Below are 21,068 nucleotides of genomic sequence, written 5' to 3'. Positions count from 1 at the left end.
GAGGGGGAGAGGGGGGTGTGGGAGAGAAAGGGAGGGGGAGTGGGGGAGGGGGAATGGGAGGGGGGAGTGGGAAGAGAGGTGGGAGGGAGAGAAGGGTGGAGGGGGACGGGGGCGGGGGCGAGTGTGGGAGGGAGAGGGGGAGAGAGTGCAGGGGGAAAGAGGGGGAGAGCGCGGTGGGGAGGAGAGTGCGCAGGGGCAGAGAGAGCGGGGGGTAGGGGGAGAGAGAGCGGGGGGGGAGAGGGAGAGAGCGCAGGGGGTAGGGAGGGAGAGAGCGCAGGGGGTAGGGAGGGAGAGAGCGCAGGGGGTAGGGAGGGAGAGAGCGCGGGGGGTAGGGAGGGAGAGCGGGGGGTAGGGAGTGAGAGAGCGGGGGGAGAGAGAGCGGGGGGTAGGGAGGGAGAGAGCAGGGAGGGAGAACAGGCGGAGATGTGGGGGTGGGGAATTCCCCTCTACGCCGGGATCACACCCCCCCCCCCCAGGATATCTCTGGGAGTTGCTGCTCCCGCTCTGACGGTGGAGCTGCAGGAATCCCCAGTCAGTTTCAGGTCCCAGTGAAACCCCGCAGTGATGGAGGGAAATACCGGGAGCGGGCAGGTTCTGGAGCTCGGCTGTGATCCCCCTGTCCCCTCGCCCTGTCCATGTCCTAGCCGCTACCCCAATCCCCGTCCCGTCTCCCCTGCCTGTCCCTGTCCCTCTGTCCCTGTCCCTGTCCCTGTCGTGTGGATATTTACTGATCCAGGGCTGGTCTGATCATCCCTGAGACTTTCCACTTTGCTCTTGTTTTAGACCGAGGATGGACTGCACCTGAATAATTCCCTCAGCTCTCCAGAGTCAGAAGATTTTCCACGTTTGGTAAAAGAATTTTTCATACAATTAACTTATTTCACCAATGTTTTTTCTTTGTGATTTCCTGCTCTGTCATTAGCATTGTGTTACACTTACAAAGGTGAATTCCTTCCTTTTTTAAGACTGTTCCTTTTGGTGGGACCATAAAGGGAGGGATGAGACCAGGGAAGAAGATCGTCATAATGGGAATTGTGGATCCCAACCCTACAAGGTACTGACTTTATGGTTAGTTTCTGGGATGTGGTTACCCCTTGAGAAGCTGATGGTGAACTGCCTTCTTGACCCACTGCAGGGCATGTGTTTTATTTCAAAAATATACTTTATTCATAGAAGGAAATCTTTATGTACATCCACAGTTCATGAAGCTGCTCAGATATATACTGTCTTTCCTTACAAAGAAAATTCCAGCACTGGGACAGGCCCTTCAGCCTCCAAGCCTGTGCTGCTCCATTTCCTGTATCTAAACACCATCCCCGGTAAGTTCCCCTCCAACCTTAGAGGAAAACAAACACTGGGATTTGGCTTTCTCTATATTTACAATTAAACACTTGGCTTTTAACTGAGGCCTTGGGGAGGGTCTGATTACTGAAGGACCTCAGATGGTGGTCTTTCCCCTCTGGGCCTTGGCAACAGCTGCACAAGTCTTTAGTACATCCCCCTCAGCACGTGGCCCCAGACCTTGGGATGTGCCAGTCTGTAACACTCAGTCAGGGTCAGGCTCTTGTTCTGGAAAACCAACAGGTTTCGGGCAGACCAAAGAGCGTCTTTCACCGTCTGATGATCCTCCAGGCACATGCGATGTTTGTCTCGGTGTGTGTCCTGGGCAACAGACCGTAGAGCACAGAGTCCCACCCCACAGAGCTGCGTGGAATGGACCGTGACTCAAACCACTGCATCCTCCTCCAGACTTCCTTTACAAAGGCACATTCCAGAAGGAGATGTGTGGCAGTCTCTGACACCCCCACCCCAAGCAGCCACTACAAAGGCAGCGTGCAGGGGCACAGACCGACTGTGTGTACATAAAGGATCTCACAGGCAGAGCCCTTCTCGCCAATTGCTGCAGTCCATGTGCTGTGATTGACCCACAATGCCCTTAGGGAGGGAATTCCAGGATTCTGACCCAGCAACAGTGAAGGAATGGTGATTTCTCAGGATGGTAACTGGCTTGGAGGGGAACTTACATGGGGGGTGGGGTTCCCATGTATCTGCTGCCCTTGTCCTTCTAGATGGAAGTGATTGTGGGTTTGGAAGGTGCTGTCTGAGGATTTTTGGTGAATTTCTGCAGGGCCTAAAGTCGTTCAGGCACACTGTTGTCACTGAGTGTCAGTGGTGGAGGGAGGGGATGTTTGTGGATGTGGTGCAATCAAACGGCTGCTTTGTCCTGGATGGTGTCAAGCTTCTTGAGTGTTGTTGGAGCTGCATCCATCCAGGGCAAATGGGGAGTATTCCATTACACTCCTGAGTTGTGCCTTGCAGATAGTGGACAGGCTTTAGTTAGGAGAGTTAAGAGGTGAGTTTCTTGCTGCAGTATTCCCAGCCTCTGGCCTGCTGTTATAGCCACTTTTATATAATAAGTCCTGTTCCATTTCTAGTCAATGATAAATCCCAGTCTTTAGTTTTCCACAAGAACTCAATATCAATCATTTGATTTAACTTGTATGTTTCTCAGACATTTCAGGACCGATCTTGTTTTTTTTTTCGACAAATATTTCAAATATGCAGTTAGAAAAGGAATTGCCTCCAGAAATTATTCTCTTCATGCAGTGTCATTCCAATAGACAAAAATATGGAGCTGCATTATAGGTGGGAGATATTCAAGTTTTGTTGTTTGACCTTTAACAGTCTGGTTAATGTGGTTCAGAAACTGGTTACAATCAGTCCATACACAGAGTTATGTCAGAGATATTTTGGTTGGATTGTGGCCATGTTAACTTGATACTGCAGAATCTTTATTTAAACTTTTTTTTGTATATTGTGTGTTGAAAGATTCCTGTATATTATACTTGTTAAAATTCTCACTGTTGCTTTTAAATCTGTCCATGACTTTGTGTCCAACTCTGGGATCTCCTCAAATGTCTCTCCTTTCCTCCAATCTGGCCTCTTGTCCATCCCCAGTTTTAACTATATCGTTTATAAAGCCAGTGTGGCTCAGTGTCTTTTAAAAATTTTAATAATGCTCTCGTGAAGCTCCTTAGAATATTTGTTTTTAATGTGAAAGGCACTGTATAAAGACAAGTATTTGTTAATGTTGTTACATCTCTCTGGGATAGCATTGTGGAAACCAAGCCCCACTATCCCCAGAGTTGCTACAAAGGTAAAACATCTACTTAGTAAAATTCCCAGCTTAGCAGGTTAATGGGAAACATGGACCACATTTCTCTACTTAGCAAGAACTATAATTTATTGTAAATAAATTCTGACCATAGGATGGGTATATGAATAGGAAGGGTTTGGAGGGATATGGGCCGGGTGCTGCCAAATGGGACAACAGGTTTCGGGCAGACCAAAGAGCATCTTTCACCGTCTGATGATCCTCCAGGACTAAGAACTGTCGATATGTATCTCTACTTATTAAACTCTAACCCTCTTCAAAACATGACTTCCCTCCCCACACAAGTGCACACATAGAGAGATAGATGTACATGTGCGCACACACGGACAGACATGCAAAAATGTTGGTGTTATGGGCCAAAGTGAAAACAAAACTAGTAAACCAGTTTAACGGCCCCAGTGCACTGGGTTCACCAAAATAATCCTTCTACCTGCCAGAATTTTCTGTTCTTTAATCTCTCTCCACATTATTTTCACTTCTCAGGAGGCACAGTCGATGGGGACATTAACTGCGAAGTCTCTTAGTTATTGATTAAAGGCCACAGTTTTCAGCAACTGGTGTGGGAAAATAAACTGGCTTGCTTCAGGTACTTTGCTGGAGAAAGAGACACATTACCTTACCCTTGCAGCTATTCAGAGGCTTCTGCCAGTATTGTTGACACCCACAAGCTGTTCAGCTACCCAGGAGCCAATCAGATCATTGTTGTCAGGCCGATAGCTTCTGCCATCTACAAACCAATCAGCAACCTGTTCCTGGCTGAGTCTCACTTTCTCTCCACCTGCTGGTGCTGGCCTGTGTACAAACCGCCTCTCCCACAGCTTCAACAAAGCAGCAGTGTAAATGCCACTTACAATAAATTTCAGTCACTTGCTTTTTAAAACTGCAGCAATGCCTTCTGCAATCCTTGATTTTTCAAACAATCCTTTTCCTATTTCACTCCACTTCCAGGGACCATGTCTTCAGCTACTTTGGTCCTGAGCTTTGGAATTCACTCACTCTTGCTCTCTCATGGCTTGGTGTTAACCTTTTGATAATGACTCTTTTGGAATACCTTGGGATAACATGCCACCTTAGTAGCTGCTGTGTAAAAGTATGTTGTTGATCCAGACACCACCTCAGTTTGAGTGTTTCAATCACTGACAGTGAGATTTTTCCCACCTTTTCTGAAGCTTTGAGATCAGCCTGTGCTGTGGAGACTCTGATGTATCACCAGCTGACGTTGCCGTTGAACTCCAGGCAAGATTTCCTGATCAACAGTTTGTCCGAAATGCTTTTGTCTCTGGAGAATGGGGAGAGGAGGAGACTTCAATTCCATATTTCCCCTTCATCCCAGATCAGCCATTTAGGGTGAGTATCTGTTTGAAACAGTTCGGAGCTCCGGCCTCACTGGATAAATCTGGGGATAATTTCCCTGCAGGAGACACAAAAAAAATTGAAACAGAACTATACCAAAATTGAGAAGTTACAACTGTCATGAAAAATTAAACATTTGGATGTGAATATAGGAGGAATGGTTAGTAAGTTTGCTGATGACACCAAAATTGGAGGTGTAGTGGACAGCGAAGGAGGTTACCTCAGATTAAAATGGGATCTTTATCAGGTGGGTCAAAGGGCCGAGGAGTGGCAGGTGAACTTTAATTTAGATAAATATGAGGTGCTGTGTTTTGGGAAGGCAATTCAGGGCAGGACTTACACACTTAATGGTAAAGTCCTGGGGAATGTTGCTAAACAAAGAGACCATGGAGTGCAGGTTCATAGTTCTTTGAAGATGGAGTTGCAGGTAGATAGGATAGCGAAGAAGATGTTTGGTATGCTTTCCTTTATTGGTCAGTGCATTGAGTACAGGAGTTGGGAGGTCATGTTGCAGCTGTACAGGACATTGGCTTAGGCCAATTTTGAAATATTGCATTCAGTTCTAGTTTCCCCACTATAGGAAAGATGTTGTTAAACATGAAAGAGTCCAGAAAAGACTTACAAGGATGTTGCCGGGGTTGGAGGATTTGAGCTATAGGGAGAAGTTGAAAAACTGGAGGTGTATTCCCTGGAGCGTCGGAGGCTGCGGGGTGACCTTATAGAGGTTTACAAAATCATGAGGGACGTGGATAGGGTAAATAGACAAAGGTCTTTTTCCCAGGGTGAGGGAATCCAAAACTAGATAATGTAGGTTTAAGGTGAGACAGGAAAGATTTAAAAGGGACTGCAGGGATAACTTTTTCATGCAGAGGGTGGTGTGTGAATGGAATGATCTGCCAAAGGAAGTGGTGGAGGCTGGTACAATTACTACATTTAAAAGGCATCTGGATGGGTATATGAATAGGAAACGTTTGAAGGGATATGGGCCGGGTGCTGGCAGGTGGGACTAGACTTATTTAGGATATCTGGTCAGCGCGGACAGGTTGGTCTGGTCGGCCCTGACTGAGTAGGTGAAGCTTTTCTTTAGACTTGTGCAAATTGAGGTCTCCAAATGTCCTTCAAAATTGAGGGAGATCCTCAACTAAATGTTCCCATTTGGTGAAGGAAACCAAAACTGGGTGCTGTAAATACAAAACAAAATCACCAATCAAATAGTGAATTCACAAGAAGCTTCTTTGAACAGAATTTAAGGGTTCTGGAAGGGCTAAAGAACATTCCAGAATCTAACTACTATAAGATTTGTTTTATTTGGTGCAATCAAGTTTATTGTAACCAGTTTTGCCTTTTAAATGTGAATTATATCAACCACTGAATGTCAAGTTGTGACACTTAAACAACACCAGATGTAATTAATCTTTATGACACGATTGTTCAGGAGATGAATGTATTTTTGGTCACTTTAAGTTAATTTATCTAAAAGTTCCTCCATTGCCATTTCCAGCTGGTTTATGGCCAGTTTACACTTCACTAGCCTACACTGGGACTTCTGCCTTGATCAAACAATGAGAACATGGTGTTCTGCGGGTTTAGGGAGCAGTCTGGGAACTGACATTCTCAAATTGATTCCCACAGTCACCTTTACTGTGTTTCTCTTTAGTGATAGTGTTTGGAAGTAGATCAGTGAAGGTCCATCCTCCCTATTTAAACTGAATGATACAGAAACGTTTTAGAAGGTGATGGCAACGAGCCAGTGCTGACCGGAGACACAAGATTGTACAGTGACATGTCATGGTCAAGGTGCTGCCTGAAAGTTTGGTGGAAACCACAGAGTGAGAGAGAGACACAATGGCTAATTCTGATTCCACACAATAATTAACAACAGTATTCCTCACCCAAGGATTAGTGCTGTCCTTTGTTTTGCTCTGACTCTGCTCATGGTGGAACGTGCGAATGCAATGATGTGAAATAACTTGGCATTACAGCAATGTAATACACTATCTTGAGTAATAATTCTCTTGGGACTCAGGTGGCAAAAGACTGGGTTGGGAGAGAGCTGGGAGTGGATACAAAGCAATGCATACATGTGTCCCCATTTTAACTCATTAAAAACCCATGCATGAGCAGATTAACAATTGGGTTCATTATGTGAGGACATAGTAATAAATTTTAAATTATTTTAAATTTTTTGATGAGATATGGGCATGACTGACTGGGCTAGTATTTATTACCCATCCCTAATTGCCCTAGATCTGAATATCCTCCTTCAATCATTTCAGAGGGCAGTTCAGACTCAACCACATTGTTGTGGGTCTGGAGTGACCAGACTGGGCATAGGTTTAAGGTGAGAGGGGAGGAGATACAAAAGTGTCCACAGAGGCAGTTGTTTCATCCAGAGGGTGGGGAGTGTCTGGAATGAGGTGCCAGAGATAGTGGTGGGGGCGAGTACAATTTTGTCATTGAAGAAACATTTGGACTGGTGCATGGATGGAACAAGTATGGATGGATAGGAGGAGAAAGTGAGGACTGCAGATGCTGGAGATCAGAGCTGAAAATGTGTTGCTGGAAAAGCGCAGCAGGTCAGGCAGCATCCAAGGAGCAGGAGAATCGACGTTTCGGGCATAAGATCTTCAGGAATGAGGAAGGTGTGCTAAGCAGGTTAAGATAAAAGGTAGGGAGGAGGGACTTGGGGGAGGGGCATTGGGAATGCGATAGGTGGAAGGAGGTTAAGGTGAAGGTGATAGGCTGGAGAGGGGGTGGGGGCGGAGAGGTCGGGAAGAAGGTTGCAGGTCAAGAAGGCGGTGCTGAGTCTGAGGGTTGGGACTGAGATAAGGTGGGGGGAGGGGAAATGAGGAAGCTGGAGAAATCTGCATTCATCCTTTGTGGTTGGAGGGCTCCTAGGCGGAAGATGAGGCGCTCTTCCTCCAGGCGTCGTGTTGCCATGGTCTGGCGATGGAGGAGGCCAAGGACCTGCATGTCCTTGGCGGAGTGGGAGGGGGAGTTGAAGTGTTGAGCCACGGGGTGGTTGGGTTGGTTGGTCCGGGTGTCCCAGAGGTGTTCTCTGAAATGTTCCGCAAGTAGGCGGCCTGTCTCCCCAACATCGGGTGCAGCAGATGCAGTAAATGATGTGTGTGGAGGTGCAGGTGAATTTTACACCTCCTCCCACACTGCCCCTTGTAAAAATGCCACCCATATTCCCAATTCCTTCGCCTCCGCCGCATCTGCTCCCAGGAGGACCAATTCCAATACCGAACAACTCAGATGGACTCCTTGAAAGACCACAATTTCCCCTCAGACGTGGTTGACGATGCTCTCCACCGCATCTCCTCCACTTCTGGCTTCTCTGCCCTTGAGGCCTGCCCCTCCAATCGCCACCAGGACAGAACCCCACTGGTCCTCACCTACCACCCCACCAACCTCCAGATACATCGTATCATCCTTCGTCATTTCCACCACCTTCAAACAGACCCCACCACCAAGGATATATTTCCCTCCCCTCCCCTATCAGTGTTCCGGAAAGACCACTCCCTCCGTGACTCCCTCGTCAGGTCCCCACCCCCCACCAACCCAACCTCCACTCCTGGCACCTTCCCCTGCAACCGCAAGAAATGAAAAACTTGCGCCCACACCTCCCCCCTGACTTCCCTCCAAGGCCCCAAGGGATCCTTTCATATCCGTCACAAATTCACCTGCACCTCCACACACATCATTTACTGCATCCGCTGCACCCGATGTGGCCTCCTCTACATTGAGGAGACAGGCTGCCTACTTGTGGAACGTTTCAGAGAACACCGCTGGGACACCTGCACCAACCAACCCAACCGCCCCATGGCTCAACACTTCAACTCCCCCTCCCACTCCGCCAAGGACATGCAGGGAAGAATGCAGATTTCTCCAGCTTCCTCATTTCCCCTCCCCCACCTTATCTCCGTCCCAACCCTCAGACTCAACATCGCCTTCTTGACCTGCAATCTTCTTCTCAACCTCTCCGCCCCCACCCCCTCTTCGGCCTATCACCTTCACCTTAACCTCCTTCCACCTATCGCATTCCCAACGCCCCTCCCCCAAGTCCCTCCTCCCTACCTTTTATCTTAGCCTGCTTAGCACACCTTCCTCATTCCTGAAGAAGGGCTTATGCCCAAAACGTTGATGCTCCTGTTCCTTGGATGCTGCCTGACCTGCTGCACTTTTCCAACAACACATTTTTCAGCATGGATGGATCTAACCAAACCCAGGCAAATGGGACAAGTTTAATTGTGAAAACTGGCTAAGTTGGGCTGAAGGGCCTGTTTCTATGCTGTAAACTGCTATGACTCTCCGACCAGGTAGGAAGGCAGATTTCCATCCCTAAAGGGCGTTAGTGAACCAGAGGGGTTTTCACAGTGATCGACAGTTGGTACATGGTTGCTATGAGATCAGCTATCAACTCTACACTTGTATTGAATTCAAATCTCCCCACTGGCCTTGAAGAGATTGGGGTCCATGTCTGAGAACATTAGCCAGGGATGTCTGGGTTACTCTGATACATCACCACTTCCCGAGATTACACAGAAGTGAATTACCATGTTTGACCCACTTTGTAAAGTAAAAATATAGAAACTGTAAACATTTCCACAACTTGCAGAAAGACTATTAATTGTTATAAGCTCATGTTAAAATATTTAAACAATTTCGTTATCAGTATTTTAATACATACTTTTTAATTACTTTATTCGTTATTGTCCAGCTGAGACTTGGAACTTGTGTCTCATGACTTTCCATAAATACTGGATTTTGTTTGTACTAAGGACAGAGTTTTTTTTTAATTCACTCATGGGATGTGGGTGTTGCTGGCTGGGCCAGTATTTATTGCCCATCTCGCGTTACCCCTGAGTTACTGTATAACATGTCATATATGGGCTACCTAACTAGGATCAGAATAACTTTACACAATAACAGTTCCCCTTCAGGTTTCTACAAGGTCTCGACCCTGTCAAAACCCGGTCTCTGAGCACTGCTGGTAACAGACCAAAGGCCATTGCTTCCTGTGACTTTGTATTCTCCTGCGCTCAGTGGCTGTTACTGCACAGAAATAGAGGTGGTTTATTATTGATAGCAACTGCCATTCAAATAGTGCAAACAGGAAAGTAGTGCTCGTTTGGAATTATACATTGACAGAATGTTTTAATGTGATTATAAACTACTGTTAAACATGGTAATGGTTGACACTTGCAAAAAGAAGGATATGTACATGACTTGAGTACAGGACACGTCGTATTTGTGGAGGGAGAAAAATGCTAAATTTTAACATTAGTGTTGATTTCTTTAAAGGAAAAGTTGCCTTTTTCCACCTTCTGTCCTTCCATTCCTGAAAAGCACAGATATCATCTTCTGTTGGCAGTTCCCTCGTCCCTCCCAACCCACATTACTGTCATTCATGTCAAGCCAGACAATTACTGTTAATCAATCATTCCAGCTGTGGAAAGCATTGTTACTGTCTCACTGCCTCCACATGCCAGCACTGCCCAGCATAAGGAACTGGGAGCTGACCAGAGGGAGATTGGACAGATCACACTTGGCATTAAACACGGGGTGTACCTCGTCTGATTGGCTTTGTACCACACTTATTATTACTTCCATCCACTGCTCTGGTTAAAGGAATTTACTTGAAGTATTATTGTACTGTAGATGGTCAAGTGAATTAAAATAGCAAGGACGAAGCCTCAATTCCAGGGATGGACCTTTTTAAGAGTGAAATGATGAAATATTTCTGTATGCAGAGGGTGATGGAAGTTTGCGGGAAGGAGTTGATGCTACCACCAGTTGTGAAGGTGAAATCTGAGCTTGCAGGTTTTGGAAGCTGGGGCAAAAGTGTGTGTGTAAGAGTTAGGTCACAGCTCAGTCATGATCTCTTGTTCCCATGAAATTATAGCTAATATTTTATCTGTTTGATATTCTGGGTAAATGCCGCATATTTTAATGATTCTACTTGTTTTTGATAATTGGACCTTTTCTGAATTGCCCTTTCTTTATTTGGCACATCCTTACAGCTGGAGATGCATTGCGAATACCAACGATTCCGTATATTTGTCGATGGGCACCAGCTCTTTGATTTTCACCATCGTGTCTCTGACTTATCAGGAATTGACAAGATAAAAATCTTCGGAGATTTGCAGCTGACCAAACTGGGATAGGATACTTTTGGGATTGTCAGGAGGAACTGTGACGTTTTCCATCAGTCTGTCAAAGACTCGCCGTCACATTGTGTGGCAGAGCCATCTGGGTCTGAGCTATCTCGGTGTCAGGCTCCATTGTCTACTGTCTCAACAGAAACATGGAACCATTGTTCAGACATTGCCAATGTCACTGATTTGGGGAATTGGGGGAAGCACTCATAACAGAAGTAAAATCCAATTGGAGATGGCTCTGAGCCTGCTAGCATAATTTATTCTGCTGGGTTTGTGTGTGGGACATCTGCACCAAGGGGTAAGGAGGGAGGAAAAGGGCATTGAATGGAGTGTTTTTTTTTGTGTGTTGTTTATACCATGCACTACAGTCTCTGCACTGAAATGACAGCACAACTCATTAACAAATATATATTTTAAAACAAAGAGCAGAACTAGTCAGGGTATTGTCTAGATTGTAAATAGTTTTTGTAGAATGTAACATGGATGGTGTGGTTTGTGTTCTGTATGACACTAGATACTTATTTATATACATCATGCATTTTAGTCTTAATGAATCATTAACCATTGGAATGTTAGCAAGCGATTGTATTAGGGATTTAGATGATTCTGTAAACTAAAGATATATTTCTTGATACTCTTAACTTATTAATAGTTTTATTGATAAGATCACATGTTTTATTGCTTCCAATCAATAATCACTTCTAAAATAAAGAGACATAATCTGTAATGTTTGTCATAAAGTTCTTATTTCTGGGGAATATCTCGCAGTTTCTGCTTCAACGTGTTTCAAATTAATCTGCTAAACTGAGCTTTTAATTTGATCGATTGGTATCAGCAGGAACTGCATTTTCTGTAAGTTATTGTAATTTACATAATATTTCACAAATTTCTAAATGTAAAAAGATTAATTTCAAGGGACAATTGAATATCTAATACTTTACATATTTTCAGTATTTGCTCTCAGTCACTGTTATTTACCAGGGAAAAGAACAGACTTTGAGAATTGATAGATCCAATGAGCAAAGAGATTACTGATTATGTTTTATGATAAAATACTTTGTCAGAGACGCATTAATTTTGTGAGTATTGCATTCAGGATCCGAGTATGTCTGTCACATGGAGCAGAAACACTTGGCCGTTTTCCATTGAACCTTCCTGTTGCAGCATTTGTCAAGTGTTTTTTTCACAAGCCCCTCTGTGCAGTGTGTATCCACCTCTGAGTCTGCACATTTCACTGCCAGACAGAGACTCAAACATTCTGACAATGTTCATTTCAGGCTGATCACCTTGTCCCATTCTGGGAGCGAGCAATAACCAGGAGATATTGGTGATGTGATCTCATTGTGGTGTGAAGACTGAATTGACAACAGAACTTGCTGCTTAATTGTTACACTTCATATCTCATTATTTTATACTTTTCTTGATGTTGGATTACTTGGTCGATACTTTGGCAAATGTGTCAATGTATGTAAACAAATGAAGATGTCTTTCGAAATGTAATGTTGGTAAAAGTGTCAGGCACTTCATTTTGTTTAGATCAATCTTTAGAAAAATTAAAAATAAACATTTATAATTTCCCTATTCTTTTTTCCTTTTTCTCCTCCTCCCCTATTATTATTCGGAGCAGGAGTAGGCCACTACAAACTGTTGCTGAGAGCATCAATCCCATTTTTCATCACTGTAGACACAGCCAGGTACAAACTTGTGCTTATTGTGAGCTGGCCAAAACCGGTTAACATGCTCCCCAAACACTCCCAGTACCAGCCTAACTGGTTTCTTTTAAAGGGTGTGGTGTCTCCTAAGTGTTTTTGGTTTCAGAAGCTTTAGACAGAGAGATACTCATGTGTCTCTGCAGAACAAAACTCTGGTAGACTCCTCCATCCAAGAACTCTCTATTTTGAACAGATTGGTTTGAGTGATGTGACAAAAAAGGATGAGCATTACCGAAACAATTTAGCTCCAGTAAAAATATATCCTTTAGACTAAGGGAAAGTCAAAGCCATTTACTGCGAAAGAAAGGGAGAGATCAATGAGAAAACTAAGTGGATGGAGTCACAAAGAGATAAATTTGCAACTGAGGAAGATGCTTCAAATTTCGCCTCAGGCGACTGACTGTGTGGAGTTTGCACGTTCTCCTGTGTCTGCGTGGGTTTCCTCCGGGTGCTCTGGTTTCCTCCCACAGTCCAAAGATGTGCAGGTTAGGTGAATTGGCCACGCTAAATTGTCCGTAGTGTTAGGTAAAAAGGGGTAAATGTAGGGGTATGGGTGGGTTACGCTTCGGTGGGGCGGTGTGGACTTGTTGGGCCGAAGGGCCTGTTTCCACACTGTAATGTAATGTAATCTAATCTAATCTAATCTAAAATCTAACAAAACAAAATTGCTGGAGAAACTCTGGTCTGGCAGCATCTGCGGAGAGAGAAAGCAGAGTTAACATTTTGTCCAGTGATCCTTCTATAGAACTAATTATAGCAAGGAAAAGGTTGGTAAATATGGGACTGGGGGGAGTGGGGAGGAATAAATGTGGAGATGGAATCCAGAGAGCACGAGAAGCAGTCGGGTAGACAGAGGAATTGGTAAAAGTCAGTCTGGGAGAATCAATGGATGCTAATGGGGGCTATTAGAGCTGTCAATGGGTCATTTGTGGTGGTAATCATGTGATGGCCTGGTGGGGGGCCTGGGGTAAGGGCATGGGAGGAGGTGTTCAGGTCCTAAAATTATTGAACTCAATATTGATTTCTGAAGACTCTGCGCTCCCCAATTGAAAAATGAGGTGCTGTTCTTCCAGCTGGCACTGAGCTTCACTGGAGCATTGTAACAAGCCTGAGACAGAGATTAGATTCCCTACAGTGTGGAAACAGGCCCTTCGGCCCAATAAGTCCACACTGACCCTCCAAGTGGTAACCCACCCAGACCTGTTACCCTATATTTACCCCTGACTAACGCATTTAGCACTATGGCAATTTAGCATGACCAATTCACCTGACCTGCACATTTTTGGACTGTGGGAGGAAACCGGAACATCCAGAGGAAACCCACATAAACACGGAGAGAATGTGTAAATTCCACACGGACAGTCGCCCAAGGTTGGAATCAAACCCTGGTCCCTGGCATTGTGAGGCAGCAGTGCTAACCACTGAGCCACTGTGCCAGGGAACAGGGTGGTGGGTTAAAGTGGTGGCAGCTGGAAGCTCAGGTCATTTTTGCAGCAGAACATGGGTGATCTGCAAAACAGTTACCCGGTCTATGCTTGACTTCCCTAATGTAAAGGAGATCACAGCAGGAAACAGTAGATTGGATTGAATGACTGTGGTTGCTGTGTTTGCAATGGATGCTGATGGACAGCTCATCCTCCGAAATGGAAACAGAGATGTCAGGGAAGGGAAGGGAGGAGTCAGAGATGCACCCAGTGAAGATGAGAGCGCGAAACTAGGAGTGAAATGGATATTTTTTCCAATTCCAAATGAGAGTGAGAAGCAACATTGATGATGTTATTGATAAACCAGAGAAAGAGTTGTGGGTTGGACCAGAGTAGAATTGGAATAAGGAATGTTGCATGGGCCTTGCAAAGAGACGGTCATAACTGGGGCCATCCATGGCCACAGCTTCAATCTGAAGGAAGTGAGAGGAGTATAAAAGAGAAGTTGTTGAGGGTGAGGATGAGCTTGGTCAGGCGGAGGAGGCCAGTGGGAGCTGGGTATGGTCCAGGCCTTTTATCCAGGAGAGCCCTGAGACCATCCTGATGGAGGCATGGCCGTGTAAAGGGATTGAACGTTCGTGGTGAAGAGGTGGCTGGAGCTGCATATTGGAAATTCTGAAACTAAAGTAACGCGTCAGAGGAATCACTGATGTAAATGGATAGAGACTGGACAACGTGAGAGAAAACTGAGTTGAGGTAGGAAGCAGTGAGTCCTGTGGGACAGGAGCAGGCAGAAACAATGGGTCTGTCCGGGAAGTCCTGTTTATGGATTTTGGGAAGGAGGTAGAAACGGGCTGTACGGGATTGGGGGGACTATGAACTTGGAGGTAGTCAGGGTGGAGGAGATCACCAGGTAAAATGAGTTTAGTGACTGGGGGATGTTTCATATTGTTTCTTTCACAAGACTGTAAAAGTCAGCTTATCCTGAGATTTGAGGATTGTCAGCCAGTTTTCTGAGATTTGTGCTGACGAACAAGCTCAAGTGGTAATTAGTTTTTGAATCTTGGTCACGTTTCAGTGAAAGAACACTAGCAGAGATTAGGTGACTTCCACAGAGACGACAATCAGGCCTCCACATATATCACTCAACTCTTCATTTGAACTCGGTATCTGTCTGACACAACTTACTGGGAGTTGTATGTTCTATCTCTCAGGGTGGAGAACAAACAGCGCACGCAAGTCAGTGTTGATTATGTCAACTAAATCTGAATGATGGTGCAATTTTTCCACTTTAAGGTGTGTCATTAAAAATACACTCAAGAGAAATCTATCAGTTGATTGGGCTCATTTGTTCTAATTTATGGTTAAAGAATGACATCTCCTGGTTACTGAGTTGTATATTCTGCCTTTCCAATTCCCTGAAGGGAAAAGAGTATCATTTGGGTTACTGTGAGACTCATTACGTGACCAAAAGCAGTTTTGTAAAGAATCAAGGGGATTTTAAATTTGAGCTGTCTCATGTGTCCATCTATTCCCCACAGCCTGCCTTTGTCCTCCTGAGGTCTATCACTGCCCTCTTCAAAGTTCACAATCCTTCCAGGATTTGTACTGTCAATGCTGAAATCGTGCCCTGAACATTCAAGTGGAGCTCATTCATGTCCCTGAAGGAAAACGAGGGTCCTAACCCCAACTCCTGGGTCTGGGGTGAGGGGGCGGAATCCTATAAACCTCCCTGGGACCGTCCCTCACTCAATTCCACTCCCACACTGTTCCTGCATCTGTCCACCCCTCAAAGCTCGTTGCTGCCTGATAAGCCCACTGTGCGTTTCTTTGGAAGATGTACATCACATCAGCTTCGTTTCCCTCGTTAACGCTTTCTGTTAACTCAACAAAAGAACTCAATCAAATCACTTAAACATGAATCACGGTGGTTCAGTGGTTAGCATTGCTGCCTCACAGCTCCAGGGACCTGGGTTCAATTCTACCCTTGGGCAACTGGGTGGAGTTTGCATGTTCTCCCCGTCTCCCACAGTCCAAAAATGTGCAGGTTAGGGTGGATTGCCCGTAGGAAATGTGAGGTTACAAGGGTAGAGCCTCTTTGGAAGGTTGGTGTGGACTTGATGGGCTGAATGGCCTGCTTCCACACTGTAGGGATTCTATGATTTGCCCTTCTAACAAATCCCTGTATCACCGCCACAGTTTGAGTCAGTCTTGGTGACTAAAACTGATTATAATCCTGGGCAGATGTTACAGTTTTACCCTGATATCATTAGGCACCTGAACAATTGGTACAACCATACAGATTAAATGCTGTTTCATTGCCTGTTGTTATTCAACAAACAATGACATATTTGAAACTAAATCCTCTTCCATACTCAGAGCTTTTTTTGTTTCATTTTACATTTATTACATTTCATTCATGATGGGTTGATTAAACAAATTGTTGGTGCTTGCCCTCCTGTGGCTGGATTAGCGAGCCAGTTTCACAACTCTGTATTTGGGGTCTAGATCTGAATCTGACTGTCATTCTGGGGTGAGGCGGAGGGATCTGTTATCAGATTCACTGTGGCAGAGGAAGCAGCAGCACAGCCTGTTCAAAATAACCAGGGATGTTGCTGAGTCAGGCTTTTACAAGTGATTGGGGCATCCTACAAATGTAAGAACAAGAGACTATTCAGCCTCACTCCACCATGCACTGAGATCATGGCTAATCTGTTACCTCATTCCATGTAAGTACCCCTCCCCACTTTACCCCATGACACTTTGAGCTTAGAAATGAATACCAATCTCAGAGATAAAATCTGTCGTCAATCTGGCATCAATTGCCATGGGAGAGAGTTCCAAACTTCTATCAGTCTTTGTGTTTGGAAATGTTTCCTAATTTCACTTGTGAAAGGTCTGGTTTTCTCCCCTAATCTCACAGTTCCCCTAAACTCTTTGTTCCTCTCTATATCTTGGTAAAACCAACATGGGAAGATGATGACCCAGTGGTGATGTTCGAAACCCACCATGGCTGATCGTGGAACTTGAATCCAATTTAAAAAAAACTCCAATGATGACCATTATGAAGAGAACCCCATCTGGGTCACTAATGTCCTTTAGGGAAGGAAACTGCCATCCTTACCTGATCTGACCTACATGTGACTCCAGACCCACAGCGATGTGTTGACTCTTAGTTGCCCTCTGGGCAATTAGTGATGGGCAACAAATGCTGCCTAGCCAACGCTACCCTCATCCATCCATGAATGGAATAAAGAAAGAAAATCACCTCCCAACCTGCTACACTCCAGGGAAAGCAATGCCAGTGTAATGTCCTCGTTGGGAGTACAGGTATCATCCAAGGCCAAGGTCTCCTTCCTCAGGAATGACATCCAGAACTCCTCTCAGTAACTCCAGGTGTGATGTACCCAGGGCTTTGAGAAGCTGAGAACCAATTTATACCCCCTTGTCCATGTCACTCCCCCTCCAGATATGGAGACCAACATTTCATTTGTCTTTTGATCACTTCCTCTTGTTCTTCCTGCTGGAGTAACCTGACCCTGACCCTGACCCCACCCCCACCGAATCTCTCTGGACCTCCTCTGAATCCCAGTGGCATTCTTGCTCCCACTGGACCATCAGAGCCCTCACAGCTCCTGCTATAGCACCACTGGGCACATCCTCCTTTTCACCACTTAGGACAGGGTTTCCCAAACTGGGCATCAACACCCCAAGGGGACTGGGGGGGTTGTGCACAAGCTGCAATTTTGGGGGTTATGAGCTCAGCAATGGTATCCTCCCAATCACTGTCACAGGTCTCTGTCCTCTCCCCACATTTCTGATAAATCATCCCACGCCCAACCCCAGGACCCCAGGACCCCAGGTCACTTCCCCTCTCTCAATTTTCAGTGCAGTCACACTAATCTTCCAGCCTCGGAATTGGGGTCGCATTGAGGAAAAGATTGGGAAACACTCCATTAGAAAATGTTCTGATTTTAACGTCCAAAGTGGATGCCCTCACATTTGTCCACACTAAAATTAATTTGCCACTTTTTTGTGTAACTCTTTAGTTGATCAATACTTCATTGTAATTTATGATTCCACTGACAGTGTATGCAATCCTGTCTATCTCTGTGTCGTTGGCTAATTTCGATAAGTGGCTATCTCTCCTGATGTCTCAGTCATTAACAAATAGGTGAACACTTAGCACACCAGCTCAGTCCTTGTAGCTGGTTTGAATCAATCTATTCAGATATGCTATCACACACCTCTAGAGCAAGTATAACGTGAACCCTGGCCTCCTGGTTCAGAGGTGGGGACACTACCACAGCACCATGCGAGCCTTCACAGTTCCTCATACAACAGCACTGGTCACATCCTGCTGACTGGCTCCATCCTTTGGATCAGCCCCTCCTGCTCTCACAGAGCACAGTGCTATAGAAATACAATGGTGACAGCACTGAGGCGGCCAGTGAGCCCCTCAATTTCCATCCAGTACTCTGCAACAGCACCTCCGCTAATCTCACTGTCTGACCTTTGTCCATAACCCTGCACAGTAGGGGAGATCTCCTGGTGTCATGGTTAAAATTTGTCCTTGACCAATGTCAATAAGAACAGATGATCAAGTTTGCTGTTTGCAGGATCTTGCTGTGCCCATTTCATACATTATGTTAAGTGTTTCCCAAGAAATTGATGCTTGCATTTCAGTAGCACCTTTCATGACCTCCGGGTGGACGAAGGAAATACATTTTAAAGGACGGTTGCTGTTCTAATGCAGCTAGTCAGTTATGCACAGCAAGCTCCCACAAACAGCAATGTGATAATGGCCAGATGTGTTCTTGTGATGTTTAATGAGAGACAATCATTGACCACGACACTCTCTACACTCTTCTTTGAGACAAAGCCATGGGATTTTCCATAACCTCCTGACAGAATAGACTGGGGCTTGGTTTAAAGTCAGGGTGAGCTCAGTTGCCTGGTGAGCTAGTTTACGATGCAGTGTGGGTTCAATTCCTGCACTGGCTGACGTAACCAAGATGGACTCTGCCTCAACCTCATTCGAGATGGGGTGACCCTCAGGTTTAACCACCCCCCCCCCCCCCCCCCACCACCTTGTCTCTCTCTCTCTCTCTCTCTAATGAAAGAGTGGGACTACGGTGACTTTATTTTCTTTCATCAAGTGTAAGAATTTTAAAAACAATTGTGATCTGCCTTGTAAACATTGACTTGTTGCAGTATGCAGGGCTTGCCTGCTCCCTGCGTACACCCTCACAGTGAGCGCCTTTTAGATATTTCTCAGGTTTTCACTTTTCACCAAAACCTGCTGCCTGTTACAGCCAGGGTCAAACCCACCACCATTCCAGTTCAGCACACAATGCTGTCCTCTCAGGACCTGATGAGAGTTGTATCTCAAACAAAACATTCACCATTAATAGCAGCTCTGTCATACAAAACGTATTTCACTAGGGCTTGAATTTGTCCCCTCCAACATGGTCAATATGTAAAGTAGATCCACTATAACAGTTCTTTGTACTCAACAAGACCCCAAACAGAACCTGTATTGCCTGCAAAGGGAGGCAGATGTCAGTGAAACTCAAAGTCGAAAGTGTGGTGCTGGAAAAGCACAGCAGGTCAGGCAGCATCCAAGGAGCAGGAGAATCGATGTTTCAGGCATAAGCCCTTCATCTCTAGCATCTACAGTCCTCACTGTCCCCCGTCAGTGAAGCTCAGACTTCATTACAATGGACTGACCGGACCCCATCACAAGAACAACCTGCAATATAGGCTGCAATATAACTGGCAATTATGGCACACGACAATGTTACCCAACAAGAGCAATTCTGCTAACGCCACAATTGTTGAAACATGATGATGCAGGCTTAAATGATGTTTTTTCCCTGTTTGACTGGGAGATATTTCCTGAGAATATTCAAACATGGTCTTACAGTCATTTCTCTCTCCATCTAACCTTCTACTGCAGCAGCCCATAAACAGTGAACAGATATTTTAGTTAAATTACTTGCCCCTCTTTGGGCTCAGGGTTTACATGAGACAAGAGAGAGATTTATGGTGATTTCTTGATCAATAGATTTCTTGTTTGTTCTGCCAGAATTTGAGTGAGACTTTGCTAATTATTGGAAAATTCGATTTTTTCTGGTTATTAAAGTCTTGGCATCACTGCAGCATTGTAAACATCCAAAGATATTCAGAGAGGAGGGTCAGAAATTGAGGGGCAGGAGAATGGACTGTGGGGTTAAACTTTCATTCGGGGGATTTGGGCATCACCGGCTAGTCATCACTTACTCCCTGTCTCTGGTTGCCCTTTGAGAAGGTGGGGGTGAACTGCCTTCTTGAACTGCTGCAGTCATGTGCTGTAGGTAGACCTTCAATGTCCTCAGGGAGGGGATTCCAGGATTTTGACCCAGTGACAGTGAGGGAACGGCGATATGTTTCCAAGTCAGGATGGGGAGTGGCTTGGAGGGAACTTGCAGGGGGTGGTGTTCCCAAGTATCTGATGCCCTTGTCCTTCATGGAAGAGATTGTGGGTTTGGAAAGTAATGTCCAGAGGAAGGAGCCTTGGTGAATTTCTGCAGGGCATCTTGTAGATGGCACACACTGCTGCGACTGAGCGTCGGTGGTGGAGGGAGGGGATATTTATGAATCAAACGGGCTGCTTTGTCCTGGATGGTGTTGAGCTTCTTGAGTGTTGTTGGAGCTGCCCCCATCCAGGGCTAGTGGGGAGTATTGTTCCTGAATTGTTCCTTGTAGATAGTGGACAAGCTTTGGGAAGACAGGAGTTGAGTTATTTACTGTAGAACTCATGGACCTGCACTTGTAACCACAACATGTACCTGGTTAGTCCAGTAACCACAACATGTACCTGGTTAGTCCAGTCCAGTTTATAGAGTCATAGAGCTGTACAACATGGAAAGAGACCCTTCAGTCCAACTCATCCATGCTGACCACATATCCTAAATTAATCTAATTCTATTTTCCAGCATTTAGCCCAAATCCCTCTAAACTTTTCCTATTCATGTAACTTTTAAATGCTGTAATTGTACCAACCTCCACCACTTCCTCTGGCAGCTCATTCCGTACATGTACCACCCTCTGTGTGAAAACGTTGCCCCTTAGGTCTCTTTTAAATCTTTTCCCTCTCAACCTAAACCTATACCCTCTAGTTTTGGATTCCCTCACCCGGGGAAAAAGATCTTGGTTATTCATCCCATCCATTCCCCTTATGATTTTATAAACCTCAGCC

The 21,068-nt window shown here is 45.3% G+C and overlaps 1 protein-coding gene across 1 annotated transcript; it reads left to right on the top strand.

Annotated features, from left to right (window-relative positions):
- Positions 1 to 783: 783 nt before the first annotated feature.
- lgalslb (lectin, galactoside-binding-like b) lies at positions 784 to 12,273 on the top strand. Its single transcript, XM_072581565.1, has 4 exons — positions 784 to 849; positions 966 to 1,054; positions 4,345 to 4,522; positions 10,555 to 12,273. Exons 2-4 carry the CDS (start codon positions 999 to 1,001, stop codon positions 10,696 to 10,698), a joined length of 378 nt encoding a protein of 125 aa, XP_072437666.1. The 5' UTR covers positions 784 to 849; positions 966 to 998; the 3' UTR covers positions 10,699 to 12,273.
- The last annotated feature ends 8,795 nt before the right edge of the window (positions 12,274 to 21,068 follow it).

Source organism: Chiloscyllium punctatum, chromosome 11, assembly GCF_047496795.1.
Source record: "Chiloscyllium punctatum isolate Juve2018m chromosome 11, sChiPun1.3, whole genome shotgun sequence".
NCBI classification, from domain to species: domain Eukaryota; kingdom Metazoa; phylum Chordata; class Chondrichthyes; order Orectolobiformes; family Hemiscylliidae; genus Chiloscyllium; species Chiloscyllium punctatum.
Note: the sequence above shows the minus strand (reverse complement) of the source record. Positions and strands in the feature narration are given on the sequence as shown.

Coding starts and splice junctions, on each gene's coding strand:
- lgalslb (XM_072581565.1), top strand. CDS start 999: ATGAGACCAGGGAAGAAGATCGTCATAATGGGAATTGTGGATCCCAAC. Junction 1,055..4,344: donor GTGGATCCCAACCCTACAAG/GTACTGACTTTA, acceptor CCTTTTCTGAAG/CTTTGAGATCAGCCTGTGCT. Junction 4,523..10,554: donor TCCCAGATCAGCCATTTAGG/GTGAGTATCTGT, acceptor ACATCCTTACAG/CTGGAGATGCATTGCGAATA.